This window comes from Oxyura jamaicensis, chromosome 3, assembly GCF_011077185.1.
Source record: "Oxyura jamaicensis isolate SHBP4307 breed ruddy duck chromosome 3, BPBGC_Ojam_1.0, whole genome shotgun sequence".
Classification (NCBI taxonomy): Eukaryota; Metazoa; Chordata; class Aves; order Anseriformes; family Anatidae; genus Oxyura; species Oxyura jamaicensis.
The window spans coordinates 808,799-827,308 of NC_048895.1; the positions used below are offsets into that span (position 1 = coordinate 808,799).

The 18,510-nt window shown below is 45.4% G+C and overlaps 2 protein-coding genes across 2 annotated transcripts in view; one reads left to right on the forward strand and one right to left on the reverse strand.

The window, feature by feature from the left end:
- The window catches only part of XRN2 (5'-3' exoribonuclease 2), a 50,568-nt gene extending 35,834 nt beyond the window's left edge, over positions 1-14,734 (forward strand). Inside the window, exons 28-30 of the mRNA XM_035321658.1 lie at positions 3,998-4,058; positions 9,234-9,375; positions 13,928-14,734. Of these exons, the coding sequence (XP_035177549.1) occupies positions 3,998-4,058; positions 9,234-9,375; positions 13,928-13,990 (266 nt within the window). The 3' untranslated portion in view covers positions 13,991-14,734. The remainder of the gene's footprint in view (positions 1-3,997; positions 4,059-9,233; positions 9,376-13,927) is intronic.
- Positions 14,735-15,954: 1,220 nt separating this feature from the next.
- Positions 15,955-18,031, reverse strand: NKX2-4 (NK2 homeobox 4). Its single transcript, XM_035322791.1, has 2 exons — positions 17,659-18,031; positions 15,955-17,535 (listed from the first exon to the last, which is right to left on the reverse strand). The coding sequence occupies exons 1-2, from the start codon at positions 18,029-18,031 to the stop codon at positions 16,877-16,879; spliced, it is 1,032 nt and encodes a 343-aa protein (XP_035178682.1). The 3' UTR covers positions 15,955-16,876.
- Positions 18,032-18,510: the final 479 nt, after the last annotated feature.

The following is an 18,510-nucleotide window of genomic DNA, read 5'->3' on the forward strand; positions in this document are numbered from 1 at the left end:
CTTGCTTCAGTAGGTGGCAGTCATCTTTTCGAACAGGAACAGCCTGCATGGACAGCATGCTTGCTCTGATGGAAATTTGTTGTCAGAATTAAGCATGTAGGCCTTATCTCTCCTTGGCACCAGTTTCAACCAGACAGCATTCTGTCTAGGAGTACCAGGAGGTATACCTAGATCTGAGAGCACAGCTATCTTCTTGCCTTTGCAGCCATGCCTTTCAGTTCAGGCACAAATACCTCTGTCAACGTGCACGTCTTCAACTAGAAAAATCAAATTACAAGGAATTGGGGAGGAATAAGCAGAATGTTCTTAATGGGGGAAATCTCTTGTGTCAAAGCTGTTCATCGGCTAGATCTTTGCAAGAATGTAGAAAGTAGAATGTGTGAAAGAACATCTGTATGCTATGGAATAATTGGACTGGGAAGCTTCCTGAAAATGCACATCTATGCATTCCTGAAAAACTAGACCTGATGTGGTTAAAATGCTCACATTTTGTGAGACTGATACAAAACAACTTTTCACTTTATGTATAACATTTTTATATGTATGATGAAGAAAAAATAAACTGTAGAAGGGCATTGCGGTCAACCAAAGTGCCATCTCTCTCTCAAGAGCCGTCTGTGGGTGTTCCTGACTGTTGTTCTCTGATTTGACTTTGATGTGCCAATTTTCAGTTGATGAATAATTGTCTGTGCTGATAACTTGGGGAGTCAAGTGTAGTACGGTAGTACTCTATGAATGGCATATTTGGTTTCTGCAATACGAGGTATCTGATTTATGACTTTGAGTCAGTAAACTTGTCAATTAGCTGCGTTTGAAAAGTGATTTTGATTAGCGCAATCAGTAAACACAAAATCTCATCTTTGATTGCCACACTGATTAGATAAATTGTTACTTGAGGAGCTGCTGTAGAAGGTGGTTTATTTGGCCTTATAGCTCTAGGAGATGCCTAAGTTTTGAAGACTAAATAAAATATTGTCATTTCTCTTCCGATTTTGTACCTTTTTGAAGTGCAATTTACTGTTCCAAGCTTTTTCCCCTTCAAAGATTGTTCTGTCAGTCATACAAATGAACAGTAATAAGGTGGCTTTCAATGTTTTTATAATGATTTCATTAAATTCTGTCTTAAACTGTTCTTAAGCTGCAAAAACATGTGGTTATAGGAGGGTAGTCAGGCCTTTTCCAGGTAGAAAGAAAGCGATTAAATGCGGAGTAAATTTTTAACTAGCCCTTATTCAAGGATCCGTATGATTGGGAAACACCATACAGGGCAAGACCAGCATCTTCTCACTGGCTTCTTCGCTAGAGCACTATTTGACCCTGGCTCTGCAATGGAAAATGTGTTAATAAATTTCAATTACGTGTGAAGCTCTGACCGGGGAGGGTCAGGAAGGGAGAGACAGTATTAGTCTGTGTAATTGTCAGGAGGCCTTGCCTAGCTCTGTCTGCATGGAAGGAAAGAAAAGTGGGGGAAACCTCACCACTGGTCTTCATGGAATATGTTTTTTTTTGTTTCTGCTCGTAGCTTTTCTCCCAGCAAGCAACAACAGAACTGAGTCCCGTTTCTTTGTCAACTGATACTTTGCATTGCAGTGTGACACGGGTATCTGTGCAAAAAGATATAGCTTAAAAACTATGGTGTATCAAGGTACAGAGGGTGAAAATATCAGACCTGTAGCTCTCCTGGGCCAGGCTCTGTCAGAGACACAACAGTCATCCTGATGGCTGCAGGTGAAGAGCTACAGCTGGTAGGTAGTAGCTACAGATCACAGAATCACAAAATTGTAGGGGTTGGAAGGGACCTCCAGAGATCATCGGGTCCAACCCCCCTGCCAAAGCAAGTTCCCTAGAACAGGTTGCCCAGGTATGCATCCGGATGGGCTTTGAATACCTCCAGAAAAGGAGACTCCACAACCACCTTGGGCAGCCTGTTCCAGTGCTCCGTCACCCTCACCATGAAGAAGTTCTTTCGCATGTTGGTGCGGAACTTCCTGTGCTCCATTTTGTGGCCATTGCCCCTTGTCCTGTCCCCACAAACCACTGAAAAGAGGTTGGCCAAATCCCTCTGTCTCCCACACTTAAGATACTTGTAAACATTGATAAGATCCCCTCTCAGTCTTCTTTTCTCAAGACTGAACAGACCCAGGTCTCTCAGTCTTTTCTCATAGGGAAGAAGATGGAAGATTTTTGTCTCTGAATATGCTTTTAGCAGAGCTCAGTTCTGCTGCATTGCATATTTTTGTGTGGTGCTGGTATCTGCAAAACTATGAAATGATTAGAAATGAAAAGTCTTGCTGGGATATTTTTGGATTGAAGGGAATGACACTCACAGGCTCTGCCAAATTTACAATTCTGTGTAACAATTTTGGAAAGTCTTTATTGATTTCATCTTCACTATACTTTCTGTTTAAGCTTCAGGTTGATGCTGTGTCTTAGTATCAGTCGGTGTGTGTGTATATTATATATAAAATAGATCTAAAAGATGTGTGCCACTCCGCAGGTGACTGTTCTATGGCCCAGGTGAGGGAGATTAGCTCTGGCTGGAGGCAGCCTGGGCAGGAGTGGTGGTACTACTGGGATCAGAATTTATTTCCACTGACAAAACTGTTATCTTCAATAGGGCCTGCCTACACTATATGCTGCACTCTCAAGTGCTGCCATGAAAGGTTTCTGTTCAGGTCAGACCATTAAAGCATGCAGACAATCCAGCCAGAGTTAGGAGAGAGGCACAGATTTTCCTCTATCCATTTTTCTCTCTGTTTCTTCTAAATTATTGCAAAGCTTTAGTGTACTTGAATATTGGCAGTTTAACAGGGTGTTACTGTCCCACCGTAGTGAGTCCACCAGACAACTTCTGGAACCAGCTGTTAAAATTAGGTCACACTTAAACACCATTGAAGATAATCAAAGGTGCCACTGAAACTGAAGCTTTTGATTGATGCACAATTTGAGTGTTGTGAACTGACCAGGGAGCTATTGATTAGCTGTGTCTTTCATCCTGTTTACTGACCAGTTTATTTAGAGGAACAACAACCATTTAATTGCATGTCCTGTCAAAGCAATGTTGTTACTGCTACGCCTTTGTAAAGAGTTAGTTTGGGTAGAAGAAACAATTGAGAAGTGGGTGGTCCTTTTCATTGCAGTTTCTTATAACTGTGGTGCTGTCTTTGGCTAAGTTTTTACCCAAAAGGATTTAACTCAGTCTAATTATATCATCTGAGAGATCACTAAGAGATTATTATTATATATCATTACCTAAGTTAACTTATAATTGCATCTTCAATCTCTCATCTATATACATCTCTACTATCTTGAAATTCTAAATATAAATTTAAATATATGTATATTTAAACACAAAGTGAAATTGCTCACATTATTACATCCTCTAGTTGTTCTTTTGGCTTATGGAATAACTTAACCTAATCAGAGGGAACCTTGCACATGCTGTGAGCATTAAATATTTGTTGCTTACAAACATGGAGTGTCCTCATGATGATACAGTGGTGGGTGGTTGTTTATATACATATCTATTTTTTTTTCAGTATAGTGCAGTGTTGAATATACTTCTGTGAAATGTAAATATTAAATTAAATCTTCAGTTCTTACAGTAACAGACATGGTTTTTGCATTTTGAAACATCCCAGACAGCACAGATACCTGCGGAGTGTCCAAGCATTAATCAAGGGTAGTTCTAGCAATTAAAATTATTTCTTCTATTATAACGTGAAGCTTTTTGAACATACTAGAAAGGTTGCCTTTTATTAATATGGAGTTTGTCACCAAACAGCATAAAGGGGCTCTGTCAAAATCGGCAGTAGTAACCAGCGAAGATTTAGTGAAATGTGTTCTGTAGTGTATCCAGTCTGCACTTGTCTGTTCTGTTTGCCTTCTTAAAAGAAGTGCTATGGCATGTTTAAAAATAAATGATGGAGTGTGGAAATTAGAGCACGGTTCTTTTAAATTTACTTACTCTATTTTAACTTTTTGTTTTACCCTGTAGATCTTAGACCCCAAGATTCTTGGCGAGGCCCTACACCTCTGTTTCAACAGACGCCACAAAGGTAAGGCAGGTGGGACTGGTGTTTGGTCAGATGTGGCTAGGAGTATGTGCTTGTTCCTGTCAGGCTTCACAACATTTTAACCTCTTTGTTTTGAACTTTGTTGTTTAAATTTGTTCAAATCATGAGATACAACAGATTTTTAAAGTTAATTAATGTCCCATGATTTATTTATGTTTTATGAGTGCACTGTGCAGTGTTCATCCTTTAAAAGGTTTGAGTACTTTGTATTAAAAAAGGAAGGCAAAAACACTTTCCATTAAAACTCAGACTTCAAAATTAACTTTACTGTTGGTGCTTTGGTACCGTTCTTGGTTCTTTGGCCTTTATCTTATTGAAGCTTTTGAAATACTATGAAATTGAACACAGAGAGCTTAAAACTGCATTAGATTTTGGACAGGCTAAACAAATTTCTTTTTAGGAGGGCTGTGGGGCTTAATGAGGCATAACTAATGGTGTTCCACTTTTATCGTTTCTGTGCCGCAACCACAGCATTAGTACAGACTAGCCATTGATTCTTGCTACAAACCTCTTGAAGTCCTAATCAGCTTCTTTGGTACAAGTTTTTCAGGCCTGACAAGCCTATTGTAGGGCAGTGTCACTGTAGGTCAGTAGTTATTAGTTGCTACTGAAAACAGTTTCTTTAACTACTTAAGACTGAACTGAATTAAATGCAGAAGGGACTCAGAGAAGGATTATGGAATCTGCAGTCCAATAAGTGCCATCGAATAGAAGGAATGTGACATGGTTTGATAATAAGGGATGTTTTACATGCGTTCCTTCATTGATAGGCTGTATGCCCTTAAGTCATGATGACTTTACAAACTTAACCATACCTGTGAAAGCTATGAATAATTATATTTGTTTGCATTTATGGAAGAATAGGAGTATATGTGGGATCCACGGAATTTTCTGTTCTTAGGCAGAACTTTTTTCCTTTTTTTTTTTTTTCTACGTTTTTATTTGCAAATGTTAACCATTGAAAATATCAGCTTTAGAAGAATTTATTGAGCCCTCTGCAGTCACACTTGCCATGGCAACCATTTTGATCCCTGTGGAAGTTCAGCTCCCTTGTCCTGGGTTATGTCAACGTGGCATATTGCATTATAATTGAATCTTGCATTAAGGACTTCAATATTAGTTTGTCCAGGAGAGTTGTTATCCCCACACCTTACATAAGTACATTTTGTATATTGCCGTTTTGTGAAATACTGCTACAGTCCTGTAACTTGTGATTATTTTTTACAGTGCTATACTTTTGTCATCTTATCAGGCTGTTTATTTTTGGAAAGTAAAAGAGTTTCTCTGTTCACATACAAATAATTATTTTCTGACAAATGCTGTTGTTTCCCTCTTGAAATACATCTTTCTTGCTTTTATTTGCTGTAGTGGTCTGTCTCTTCAGAATCTTGTCAGAGGATTCCTGCATTTGGTTCATGCTATAATACTGTTAGAAGTGATCACGCACTGTCCTGATACAACATTTTTGCAGACGTACGGTGCTGCTTGGAGAACTTCATTCATGAGTTAGAATTACAGCAGCGTATTTACAATGCTTTCCCCTCCCTGTCTTGTATTTTGTTGCACCTCTGGTAGTTCATGAAAAGTACTAACTTGCCAGTCTTAGTGCTGAGGATAAGTAATTCTGCCATCGTTTTGGAATGTATTTGATTTGGGGAAGGAGGGCGTGCAAACATGCTTAGGGCCGACATTGAGTTAGTTGCCATACAGAGATAAGCATAGAGGTTTAAGCAAAAGTTTAAACATAAAGCTGCATCAGGGCTATCTACCTTTAAGAAAAAACAGTCAGACCTGTTGAACTCAGCCCACCCCAAAGAGTTTTTCAGTTTCCCACTTAATTCCCTGGCAGCTGCCAGGTCAGCAGTGGGCTGTGCGGTGCTGCACAGCTGTTGTTGTATGCACTGCTGGCCCCAAGGCCATTGCTGTGTGCTGCTGCTTCAGGTGCTCAAAAAGCAACCTGGAGCTGCACAGAATTTCTGTTCTCTGCCACTTTGACTCCCAGGAAGAAAGCAATGGAGGGAGAGGCCAGCCCCTGCTCCAGCATTTTCAGATGAAGGGGGTTGACAGGAGGTTGCGATATCCTTGATCAAGCAAGGGATAAGCGAGGAGCCTGTTCCTGCCAGAAAAGCTTTGAGCCTTTGTGCTATTTCTGGGATAGCGTATTGCAGCTGTGGCTAAACTGGCCCTTCTTTCATAGGTCTGGGTGGAAAAAAAAACAACAATAGTGTAAAGCTTTTTCTTCATAATCCAGATGATCTTGTCTCCTGCATGAGACTTCCTTTTCTTAAATTTAGAGATGCAATTCCATGTATAGCAAGTTAAAATAAAATTGGTGAGTTGTGGTTGAACAGGACACCTTTCAGCATACTTGAAGGCAAACAAAAGGTTATTTTATATTCTTGCCTTCAGTTTTTGCATGTTTGCTACCAGTTTTCCTTCCTAATTGGAAGGTTGTAATCTGGTTGTTAAGCAAATCCTTTTGCCTAACCTGTTCGTAGAAGAGATCTCCTAGGAGGCTGAGGTTGTAACACAGATATGCTTTACTATATAAAGTTTACTGAAACTGTATTTTAGCCATTCTGTCTGTATATGCATTAGTATAATTATTAGTTGATGTGACTCTGGGCAGTACATTTGTGTAACTCTGCCAATGTGGATTCAGGTGATATTTCAAATAGCATAATTTTTTGTTACCCACAAGGCACAGCTTTGCAGTGTACAAATCTCCACTCTCAGGTAACTTGAATCACTAATTAATTCATCCAATAGATGGACATAAAGTCAATTGCTATGAGACCTGTAGTTTCTTGTTTACCAGATGATAATCTAAAATTTTGATTTATAAAAATTGTATATAGCTCAGTGAATTAAGAAAAGCAGAATGGTGTAATCTGCTTTTCTGGCTTTAAGATCAGAATATGTACTGCACCTTTTTTTTTCCTACTAAGTTTATCCCCTGGAACATGTAGTAATTCTAATTGATGATGACTGACTTCAGCGCCCTCCTTAAGAGGGCCTTGAGACTAAAATGCTAAATATACTGACTTTTCACTAAAAATCACTTTGTAAAAATGAAATGTTTAAACTCTACACAAAATGCATATTAATGTCAAATTATATTTGTTTTGAAATTTCCCATTCCAGGCATATAATAAAAGTTTTTGCCTGTTAATATTCAGGGCTGAAGATATTTATCATAAAGACATTGGCAAAGTTGTAGAAACTGATGAATGACTGTTGATGAACATCTAGAACTGGGGTTGTGTAGGTAATTCAGTAGACTTTTTCTTAAGGCTGAGCAGTATATTCTTCCTGAAGAGCCTGCTGTCTTCTAAGAATAATGAAAAAATATTAATATTCAAAACAATCAAAAGGAATATCTTACATACAATACTGATTTTGAGTGGTCCCTGTAAGTATAATGTGCTGTTAAGTGCAAATATGATATTGCTCTTTCTAATGCATGATTCAGATAACATCATGCATTTCTAAACATCTCTGAAGCTAAAAATAAAACTGCACACTTCCATATTGCCATTTAGCTTTTGTGCGAGTTCATTTTTAGTACATTTGTGGCCCATCGTGTTTACCAGTTGCATATTTATCAGGTTAGACCAGCGCGTTTATAAGCAGGTATCATTTGTTTCATTCTGGGAGATGGTAGGAGGAGGTGTGTTTTGGTGGTGTTTTTTTTTTGGTTTGTTTGTTTTTCCAATTCAAAATTCAGCTCCATTCCATTTGGTGAAATTTGTCGCTTCTGCACTTGCCCAAAGCTGTGTTTGCTTGCCATGGTGCAGCTGGCTACAACTACTACCTTGGTCAGCCTCTTCTCCTGAGGTCATACCTCTTCCTTGAGCTGTGTGCGCTCTCGAAAGTAGATATCAAACTCAGCCTCTGGGTAAGGTTGTTTGTCTGAAGCTGCAGTCCCACCAATTTACTCGAACAAATCTAGGGAAGGATTCTTCGAAGGCAAGCAAAGTAACTCTCAATTAGAAGTGCAGCAGGTAAATATGAAACGCAGTGCTCATGCTCAGTGTGTTCCCATTCCTGTCTCTCAGCAGGCTATCCACACACTGTTCAACAGGCTCTCTTAAACGGGGGTCAAAAAAAGATTAACCGTTTTGACTAGCCAATATTTGTCCATTACAACAATATATTCTACTGCAAAGCATAACTGCTATGAATTCCGTAAGAAATTGTACCCTCACCAGTGCTTAGCTTTAAAGACTGTATCATGGCTATATCATTTTTCTAAATATTTTTAATCAAACAACGATTTGATGTATTATACCTGTTGCTTTATAATTGTAATGTTAGAATAGGTACTTGAAGACAATTAAAACATTTCTTGCTGTTAGTAATCTGGGATGGCAAACTAGGTTATAATGGATGTTGAATTTGCGTTCCCATATAAACTGTACACCAAATGTCAGTCAGTCCATGCCAATTAGTGCTTATGTTGCTAGGTCACCATGGTCAATTGAAAACGGCATCAATAGAACTTGAAAAGGTTTCTTCCCGATCAGACCTTCTGACATATTGAGCAGAATAATGGATGGGAAAAAGCAGCCAAGGCCCCTACCCTAGATTCAGAATACTCGCAGTAAGAATTCATTTGCAACCTGCAATTAACTAGAAAGAATGGACTCCCAGAAAGAGTCTGGACATTTAGAAAAGAAAGCCTCATTCTCCTGTATTGCACATGTTTACTCTTTGGATGGTGTGTTACGTTTAGCTAACTTGATGATATCGGAGTTTTAATCGACATTCAAGATCACTGCAGATGATCTGGCAAATTTGCCTCTAAAATAAAAGATGGACAGAATCCTTTCAAGGAATTTGAAAAATATCTGGGTTCTAAAATTGAGTTTGCTGCTCATGGTAATGCATGGTTCTCTAACTTATGAGCTGTGGTGAAGGAAGCAGTGAGTAAATGTGGCCATTCTGTAAGAGAACCTCAGAATTTTTTTTTTTCCCTTTTTGTCTCCAATGATGTGGCCATCTGCAGTACCACTGCAGGCGTGGTTGGATGTGACAGAGTTCAACTCTGAGGCAAATGGCAGCATGCATCAAACTAGGACGTAGAAATTTAGATTTTGTAGTACAAAACTAACTCTGCAAGTTAAGCTCATGCTGCAGTGTTTTTCTTTCTTACAGAACTGCTGGGGCTGCCCCTCTGCTTGCCTGGAACCGCATGCTGCCATCCCAAAGTCAGTACCAGCCAGGTCAGTACCAAGGGCTGGGCGGACCAATGAGTTACCCGCAGAGACCTGAAGATCGAATGGACAGGGGAAGACAGGTATGAAAATGTTGGCTGTTTTTTCCTTGTTTTGCTCTAACACTTCCATGCTGTGTGGCGGAAGGGTGCGAGTGCAGCATAGGTGGGCCTTCCTGAGCTGGTTTTAGTCTGGCAGCTGTGTCACCAGTGCAAGAACTGACAAATAAGCTTCCCCTCCTTGTCCGGCCCCTCTGCGGGTGCTTGTGGCAAAAGGCCCATGCCATCGTTGTGCTGCCGCTGCTTTTCATTAAAACCAGATCAAGCGTGTTACCAAATCATACACCTCTTGCTGCTTGAGAAAATACAAGTTGGCTTTATCTTTTTTGAAAAACTGTTTAAATGTTAGACTCTGCTAGCCAGAGAGATAAACATGACTGTGAGAGTACACATGAAAATAGCTTTGTGTGGTTAAATGAAAACAAGCAAACACAGTAGGAGAACCTCAGCCAAAATTATAGGTAGCTCTGTCATCAGTTCCTGAAAACGCAACAGAATGAAAATACTTAAAAGCAGCAGCTTGTTTTGCTTATATGATATTTCTTGTGTGTGTTTGTGTGTTCCCAGTAAAAGCATAATTTGCATATACGTGTGTGCTAGAAACTTGGGTATTACCATGCTATTTTCTAGTTTTAAATAAATTTCAGTTATTTATATTAAACTTCATATTCTGTTGATGCTTTTGTAAATCAGAACTATTACTCAGCTGTGGGAAGGTCACTGACCAGTAGCAAGGGAAGAGAAAGAAGAGCACTCAGCTGCTTGCTTACAGCACTATTTCCCAGTCTTTATATGTAAACTGAGGCACAAGCAATGCAAAATTTGCTTTCTGTTGGGGCCTGGTTCTTTGGCTACCTCTCGTAAACGTGCTCCAGACAAGTCACTTTTTAGTTATGTGATCGTAGTTTTGTTTTTCATCATCCCAGTCTGCAAACGTGTTATGCAGTATGATGCAGAGTCAGATCTGGTGTTTGATTTCTCAAGTTTTCTCCTATTTTTCCATGCTACTGGAAGCATATAGTGATTTTCATGTAGGTCTAAATTCTGTCCTGCAGTGTGTGTTGGATAACATCCCAGTCTCTATTGCTTATGCAGCATGGGCTGCAAGCACAATACATTTAAAACAGTGTCACACAGCACACTGAAGTCTTACAACATTTTTACCACTTTTGATTCGTTGTCCACTTCGTTTGTACTTTTATTTTCTGACTGGGAGACTCAAGTAGCATGATCCATCACCACCACTTTTGCACCATGACATTGTTACAGTCTGGGTTTTGTAAGGCAGCTAATGTAAAAAGACAGGTACTGTCGAACCCAGTTTGTAGCAGAAGAGCCTTAGGCTTTGCCGAGGAAGCTTTCTACACATTGCCATGTGCTTCTGTGTCTGGTGCAGCTCGTCAGCATGGCAGCCCAGCAGAAGCAGCCTGCGAGCCGCTAATACCATCCTCAGCATTGTGTGCTGGCTGCCGGATTACATGTTGCCACTGAAAAGATCTATAGCCAGCAATCAGCCTGCCCTGGTGCTCCCAACTCTTAAACTCTTTTTCCGCTCGGCCCTTGTTAGCAGCAGTGAGATTCCCTCCTTCTCCCCTCCCCAGCTCCTAGCCTGAAGCATTTTTAGTGCCAGGGAGGCTTTTAAGACTGGAGTAAGGCTTGTCTCTTGCTCATTCAGTTGTGATACTGGTGTTGCAGCGGGAAACGAGAGGCAAGTATACCATGCGCTCTTGCTTCAAGTATGCTGGGGAGGTATTGGCAGTTCAAATCCTTCCTCTTGCTGTAAGCAAAATTAGGCAGGGTGGGTTATGATCACTCAGCTTTAGTGGGGAAATGGTGCTCTAGGCAGGGGTTGAATCCTGGTTGTGTTGCCCAACTTGCCCCCAGCAGTTTTTCTCAGAATATTTGAAATTTGGATAAGGTATATTGAGAGAATCAGTTTTCAGAAATCTTTCTTTTTGAGTTACCTTGGTTTAGTCAAAACACCGGAGACAAAGAAATAAATGCATAATTGCTTTAATACCTAATAGAGGCTGCTGTAATACTGTAGAAAAATGAAGGGAGGATTACGCTGGTGGATTCCAAGTGGTATTTAATCAGGGCTGGAAAACAGGCACTTGAAAAGTCTGTCTGCTACAACATACCACCCTGCTTCTTCATCCTAAGTAGAGTAGGTGGGTATTTTTGGGAAAGAAATCAGCACTGAAGCTAGTTTGTTTCTGACCTTAAATCTTTGTCAATAATGGTTGCAGCTGGGCAAGGCAAAAGTGAACAGGAATTGCCTTAGAGGAAGGTTTGCAGCATGGGCATGGGGAGGGCACCTGGCTGGTCCCGCCTGGAAGGGCATCTTGCAGCAGAAACCTCGGGGCATCTGCAGCCCACGGGACTGACCAAGCTGGCTGTGGCATGCAGCTTCCACCCACACAGCTCTCTAGGGGCTAACCACCCGAATGATTAAGTAGGAAGCATGATGCTGGTAATGCTGTAGCTCTGCCCATGGGATGCATCTGCTGGATTGTATTTTGAAGTTACAGCTGCATGGTTTTATTTGTATTTGTGGTGTGATGGTTATTAAGGAAAAGTATTTCTGGCCAAGTGAATTTGCTTCCTTAATAAATAAATAAATAAATAGCAATTATGTTGCTTTCCAGCTGCTTTCGATCTCCTTTTTAATTTTTGTTGCTAGTACTTTTTATGTTATTTTAAAACTAACTTTCAGCTGTCGGTATTTCCTTGGGGCTGACAGCAATGGAGTAAAATTAGAAGCTACCTGAAAGGGTTTAGGGTGCAAAACCAATAATTGAATCTGGCATTGCTGCCTGTAAATTTCAAAGCTTTAAAGCCTTGAAAAGGGATTCAAGTGGAAGTGGTGACACATAGCAGCATAAATAATTATCTTTGGTCCCTTTCACCTCTGAATTCTTTTTTACAGCATACAGACCATTGCCTGAAGAGGTTAATAAACGCACTGCTACAAAGTGCTTACAAAATTAATGCGACTGCCATGGATATAGGCTGCTCAGTGGTAGTATGTGTTTATTGGTGCCTTCAAGGTGTTCCAGAGAAATAAAGAATAAATCCGATCGTGTCGCTCAGATGTTTGACATCGTGATTTTAGTCCGCAATAATACATAACTGAGTGTCCAGATAAATTCCTTGTGTAGCTGGTACAAGCACTCCTATGCTGCACTTCTGTGCACATGCTGGCAGGGATCTCTGCTGCTCATGCAACTGCAAGGATTATTCAAGGGTTACAGTCTCCTTGGTTTTTAATTGATTACAATTAAAACCAAATGGACAATCTTCCTGTGAGTGGAAGCAATATCTTCTGTGATTCTCTTCTGAGATTCTGTTAAGAATGGGGTGTAAAAAATTGTTTCCATTTGAGAAAGTCCTTTTTGATTGCCTGATGCAAACATGCTGCAGCTCACCCTGCTGTCACTGGTTTGCTCGCTGTCTTGCCAGTTTCAGCGGTTGTCTCTGTGTCCCCATAGGGCTGGGCAGAGTGAAGATGGATTTCTCTTCTAAAGCAGGGAGTGAAGCCCTCCTCGCCACCCCTGGCCATGCCCCATCCCACCATGTCCTACCCTCAGAAAAAAAAAAGACCCTATAGCTGTTGTCAGCAGAACGAACTTTCTAGTCTCTGCAACAGATCAGGTTTTTAAATTTATTTGAAGTGTTTTCAAGGGGACATCTTTTTTTTTTTATGAATTTTTCCAACAGTTTTTTACGCTGGATAGTTGTAAATCAGATCACTGTCAGATCTAAATTTAAATAGAAAAATGTATCTTAAGTGCAGTAATTTCCATTGTGACATTTTGGGATAATCCACCTAGAATGTAAGGAGTGAGTGCTAAAAAATGCTGCTTCTCTAACAAAAAACGTTTATTTTTTTTTGTAAAGATACCTATCAGTAATAACGTCTGACTTGTTTTAGCATAGGATTGCTTATAACTAAAACAAAAAATGAGTAGTCAAGGGATTTTTTTTTTTCTCTACAAAAGAATAAAAATAAACCTGCCTAATCCTGCTAACAGCATACAGGCATCACTGGTAATTTAGTTCAGAAAAATTACACATAGACCGTTAGTCTTTGTAAAGAAAAAGTGCATATACTGCAAAACCCACGTTTCTGTAGGATTTAAAAATTGGCATTTCAGATCTGCCCATCAGTTGTGGTTTTTGTATGTGTTTTTTTTTTTTTTTTTTCCTTTTTGTACCTTTTTTTCCCAGTATTGCTAAAAGCCAGGAGTATTCAGTGGTGTAGCTTGGAAGGAGCCTGTCCTCGGTGCTGTCTTGTGATGGATGGTTTTATTTCTTAGAAACCATGCTGCTCCCGCAGCACTGATGTAAGTGTGGGGTTGGTGCTGTCCAGAGCTGCTCTCCTTTAGTGGAAGTTAAAGCTCGTGCTTTCAGGAGAGTGTCTGGAAATGCTGTGAAAAGATGGTCAGCTCCATCAGCGGTACCTTTCTGTGTAAAGGATGCATTGTTTCATTTTTGTATGGCGCCTGAAGCTCAGCTAACTTGTTTACTATGATGTTAATCCAAAAAATAAATGCTTGCTTTTGTTTGTTTGTAGGCATATGGCCCCGGGAGGCCCTACCCGCTGCCACCTCCCTCAGGAAGATACAGCTGGAATTAGCTCTTGACTTTTTTTTTTTAAGTATAGAAAATGTCTGTTTTTGTTCTTTTATTAATTGGGGGGGGGGGGGGGGGAATGGAATCCTTAAACATCCCTGTAGTTTTTAAACTATGATACTCGTTTTAAACGTGCACATTTCTTACTGAACTGATTACTTTGAAGGGCAGGGGGCTGGTTGCTTTGAAATAGTGTATTGCAAAATACGAGTAAACTAGATTTGCTAATTTGCTTGTGAGACATTTGATGAGGTAGGAGTGCTGTGTTGTCTTTATTACATGTACAAGCTGTGCTTAGCTATGCCTGTCAATTTGAACTCCAAACATCCTTTACTTCACACATAAGAGCCTGAAACCAGACACGGAGTTTTGAAGAATGCACAGAAATCAGATTTTACTAACTCCAGGAAGACAAAGCAGGCAGTCCGCGTGAGCACGATGTTTAAAGACACATCCATCAGTATTCCTTGTAAGATGCTTCTTTGAATTTCTCACAAAAAGAAGAGATTTTTGGACTTTAAAGATAAAACATTTCAACTTTTACAACTTGTGCCTGTTTTTGACTTTGTTATTGTAACATAAACAAGCACGGAAGGTGTATTTGTTTGTTTTGATAGATAATTTAAAATCGCTCCCAAGTATGCAGTTTCCATTCATTTTTAGTATTCTTTCTAGGGGTTTTCCATGTGAGTGTACCAAATCAGTAAATATTTTTATTTGCTTTATAAAGTGGCTTTTGAAATTCTAAGCTGTATTGAGTGGTTTATTTCCTTCCCCCTCCAGAATACTTTTGTATCTTTGTATATGTGCATACATTTCATGTTATTTACTCAAAAAAAAAATAATTGCATGCAGCCTCCGCAATAGTTTGTAAAACCTTTGTTTATTCAAAAACTCAGGAGCTTTCTGCTAACAGTAGAGCATCCAGGTAAGGTGAGCAGGTTAAAGCTGATAACCTCTCTCTTGTTTGTGCCACCCAACGTTTTTTCATTAAACACGCGTATCGTATCTACCAGTAAATGTGGAAGTTTTGCCCCCAGAGGTGCAATAAAAGGGTGCTTCTTTAGCCATCTTCTGGGAGTAGTTTTCAGTTTCTTCCTCTGTGGGCCGAGATGTTGATCACCAGCACTGAGGAAAAATCCCAAACCGTTGTAACCTTGGGAGGAAGAAATCACAAAACTGGATTCATTATTTTCAAGTGATTGAGGGTGGAGTGGAATCCTTCATTGTAATGCAAAGAGTTGCTGTCCTCCCTGGAGCTGGAAAATGCTCACAGCAGCCTCCTTCTCTGCAAACCTTTGGGTCTCAAAAATAAATTTTGCTCCTTGAGCGGTACAAAACCAGTGGCAAATGCCAATGTTCATGCAAAGGCGACGGCCGGGAGCGAGGCTGGTCACAGGAGAGGATGCTCCTGCCCCTGGGGAAGGACCCGGGCTGCACCCCCCAGCTCTCCATGCCGGGGGAGCCCTGTCAGGGAGGGATGCACTCGCGGTGGGGTGAGGTGGGGTCCCTCTGCTCGGCCCTCCGCCCCCCGGGAGCAGGTTTCGGAGGGCAGCGCCCTGGTGGGCTCCGGGCCGCTGCCGCTGGCAGAGATGCCCCGGCCTGAAATCCTTTTTTTTTTTTTTTTTTTTTTTCCGGCCCAGAATCGCTCCGTGACCAACAGGACCCCGTGCGGCTCCCTGGGCCCGGGGTAGGGCGCCACGCAATCGGGTGCGCGGCGCAGAGCGGGGGCGGCCGCGGTCCGGGAGCGGGCGGCAGGGACAGAGCTGGCGGCGGGGGCCGCGGGCGGGCGCCGGGAACGAAGCAGCGAACTCCTCAGAACGTTTCCTTTTATTGGTAAAAGCAGAGAGAGCAGAAAAAGAAAGAAAGAAAAAAAAACGGAGGAGAAAGCAAAAAGGAACATTAAAAAAAAAGGGGGGGGGGGAAAGGAAAAAATTAAAAGGGAAAAAATGAAGAAAAAGGAAAAAAAAAAAAAAAAAAAAACCGGCGGAAACTTCCGAGCTGCGCTTCTCGGCGCGCCTTCGGGGCAGGCGCGGCCCCGTCCCGTCCCATCGGGTCCCGTCCCGTCGGGTGTCTCAGGCAGCCCGGGCCCGGCGGGGACCTGCGGCGGCTCCGCGGCTCTGCAGCCCCGGCTCCCGACGGAGGCCCGGAGCCTGCCCGCGCACCGCTACCGAGCCGTCCTAATAACGAGGAAAGGTTTCTCCCCTGCGATCCGGGCAGCGAAGCTCCAAAGCTTTCAGCCTGCACACCCCCGCCGCTGCGGGCCTGCCGCGCTTTGTCCCCTGGCTGCGAGCGGCCGCGGCCCGGCGCGCCCCGTCCTCCAAAGGCAGCGGCTGCTCGCACTGCCCGCCGTCTCCTCGGCCTCGAGTAACAATTCCATTTACCTTCAATCAAATAATGATGAAATTGCACTTCAGGGGCACCCTTATAAAATTAATTCTGCCGAGATAAGTTGCACTTCAGAGGATTTATTGTTGGCGGTCAATGGGTCTGTAAGGTATAAGCACAGCGGCTCTGGCCCCCGGGCGCGGTTTGCTTTGGCCTTCAGAGCGGGACCGGGCCGGGAGCGGGGCTCGGAGACCCCTCGCCGCCTGCTGCCGCCCGCCCACCACATCGGGGCCGCTCCGCCGAGGCACGGCGCCGCGCACACGGGACCAGCGGGCAGCCGCGCACACCCCCGGCCGTGCCCGCTCCGCCGCCCGCCTCCGGGTGAAGCCCAAGTCTGCCAAGCCCCAGAGAATCTAAAAAACAACAGGGCCGGGGTGGGGTGGGGAGGGGAAGGGAGGTAGGGGCGGGGGGCCCGTACGAGATCGGGAGGCGGCGACCCGGGGGCGCCGTCGGGGCCCGGTCCCGGGGCGCAGGGGCGATGCCGGGGGCGGCACGGGGGCGATTACCACGTCCTGCCGTAGAGCAGGTTGGGGCTGACCATGCTGCCGCTATAGTCGACGCCGGCCGAGTCCATGGGGGCCAGGGGGGGCACCTGGCCGTGCAGCGCCGGCGGGCTGGGTGAGAGCTCCTCCAGGTCGGCCGCCTGCCCCAGGGAGCCGGGGTGCGGGTGGGCGGCGGCGGCGGGCAGCGCCCCGCCGGAGCCGCCCGGGGGCGCGGACGCGGGCTGCCCGGGGGCCGGGGTGCCGCTGCCCGGCGGCGGGCAGGGCTTGCCGTCCTTCACCAGCACGGGCACGGCGACACGGCGCGGCGAGTGCTGCTGGCAGAGGCCGCCGGCGCCGTCGGGGTGCAGCTGCTGGGCTGCCGCCTTGTCCTTGGCCTGGCGCTTCATCTTGTAGCGGTGGTTCTGGAACCAGATCTTCACCTGCGTGGGTGTCAGGTGGATGAGGCTGGCCAGGTGCTCCCGCTCGGGCGCCGACAGGTACTTCTGCTGCTTGAAGCGCCGCTCCAGCTCGTAGACCTGCGCCTGGGAGAAGAGCACCCTCCTCTTCCTTCGCGGGGCCGCGTGCAGCGGCACCATGGCCTTGGCGCCCTCGGCGATGCCGCTCAGGCCGCCCATCCCGGCCACGTTCATTCCCGCCGACGGGCCCATGAACCTGGAGACTGGGCGGGATGCGCGGCTCAGGGCCGGCGGCCGCCCCGTCGGGGGGCAGCGCCCCCTCCCCCCCCCTCCCCCCCACCCCCGCCCGCCGCCCCCGCCCGCTGCCGACCCGCGCCCGCACTTACTGCCGGGGTACCGGGGGTCGCCGCCGGCCCCGTACCAGCCGCTGCCCGGCGCCGCGCCGCTCCTCATGCCCTCAGGGTAGGCGGGCAGCTCGCCCACGTTGCCCAGGCCGCCGTTGCAGTAGCCCCCGACGGCTCCGTGCGGGAACTGGGACACGCCGTGCGGCATGTGGTAGGCGGCCGCCCCGGCGGGGCCCGCTACGACGTGCTGCGGGACGGCGGCGGCGGCGGGCACCGGCGGCTGCCGGTAGGGCCCCAGCGGCGCGCCCAGCCCGGCCGCGCCGTCCATGCCGCCGAACTTCTTGTAGCTCTCCTCCATGGGGCTGAGGATATCGGTGACCGAGAAGGGCGTCGTGTGCTTGGGGCTCAGCGACATGGCGGGGCGGGGCGGGCCGTGCGCTCCCGCCGCCACCGGCGAGCCGTGCGCTGGCGAGGCGCGGCGGCCACCAGCCCCTGGCCGCCCGTAGCTCGCCGTTTCTTTTAGCCCGGCGCCAGCTTTACGCCAGACCCGGGGGGGGCGGAGCGAGCGCGCCCGGAGGGGGACAGCGGCGGCGGGCGGCCCCGTCCCCTCCCCGCCGCCGGGCAGCGCCCCCGCCTCCCGCCCCGGCCCCCTCCTCCCGGCCATTGTCCTGCGGCCGCCGACGGGCTCTTAAGCCCGGCCGCCCCGGGACACCGCCGGAGCGGCTCCGGCCCGGCCCTGCCCGCAGCCCGCTCCCGTAAGTACCTGCCGCGGGGCGGGCGGGGGACGCGGAGCGGAGCATCCACCCGGACCCGGACCCCGGACCCCGGCCGCTCCCCGAAGCGCCCCCTGAAGCGCCGCCGCCGCGGATCGGCCTCAGGACGGCGCGGCCCCGA

Bases quoted from the DNA above. Each gene is read 5' to 3' on its own strand.
- NKX2-4 (XM_035322791.1), bottom strand. From the start codon at position 18,031: ATGTCGCTGAGCCCCAAGCACACGACGCCCTTCTCGGTCACCGATATC. The intron at 17,536-17,658 runs GTAAGTGCGGGC...CATCCCGCCCAG, and splicing joins CGACCCCCGGTACCCCGGCA to TCTCCAGGTTCATGGGCCCG.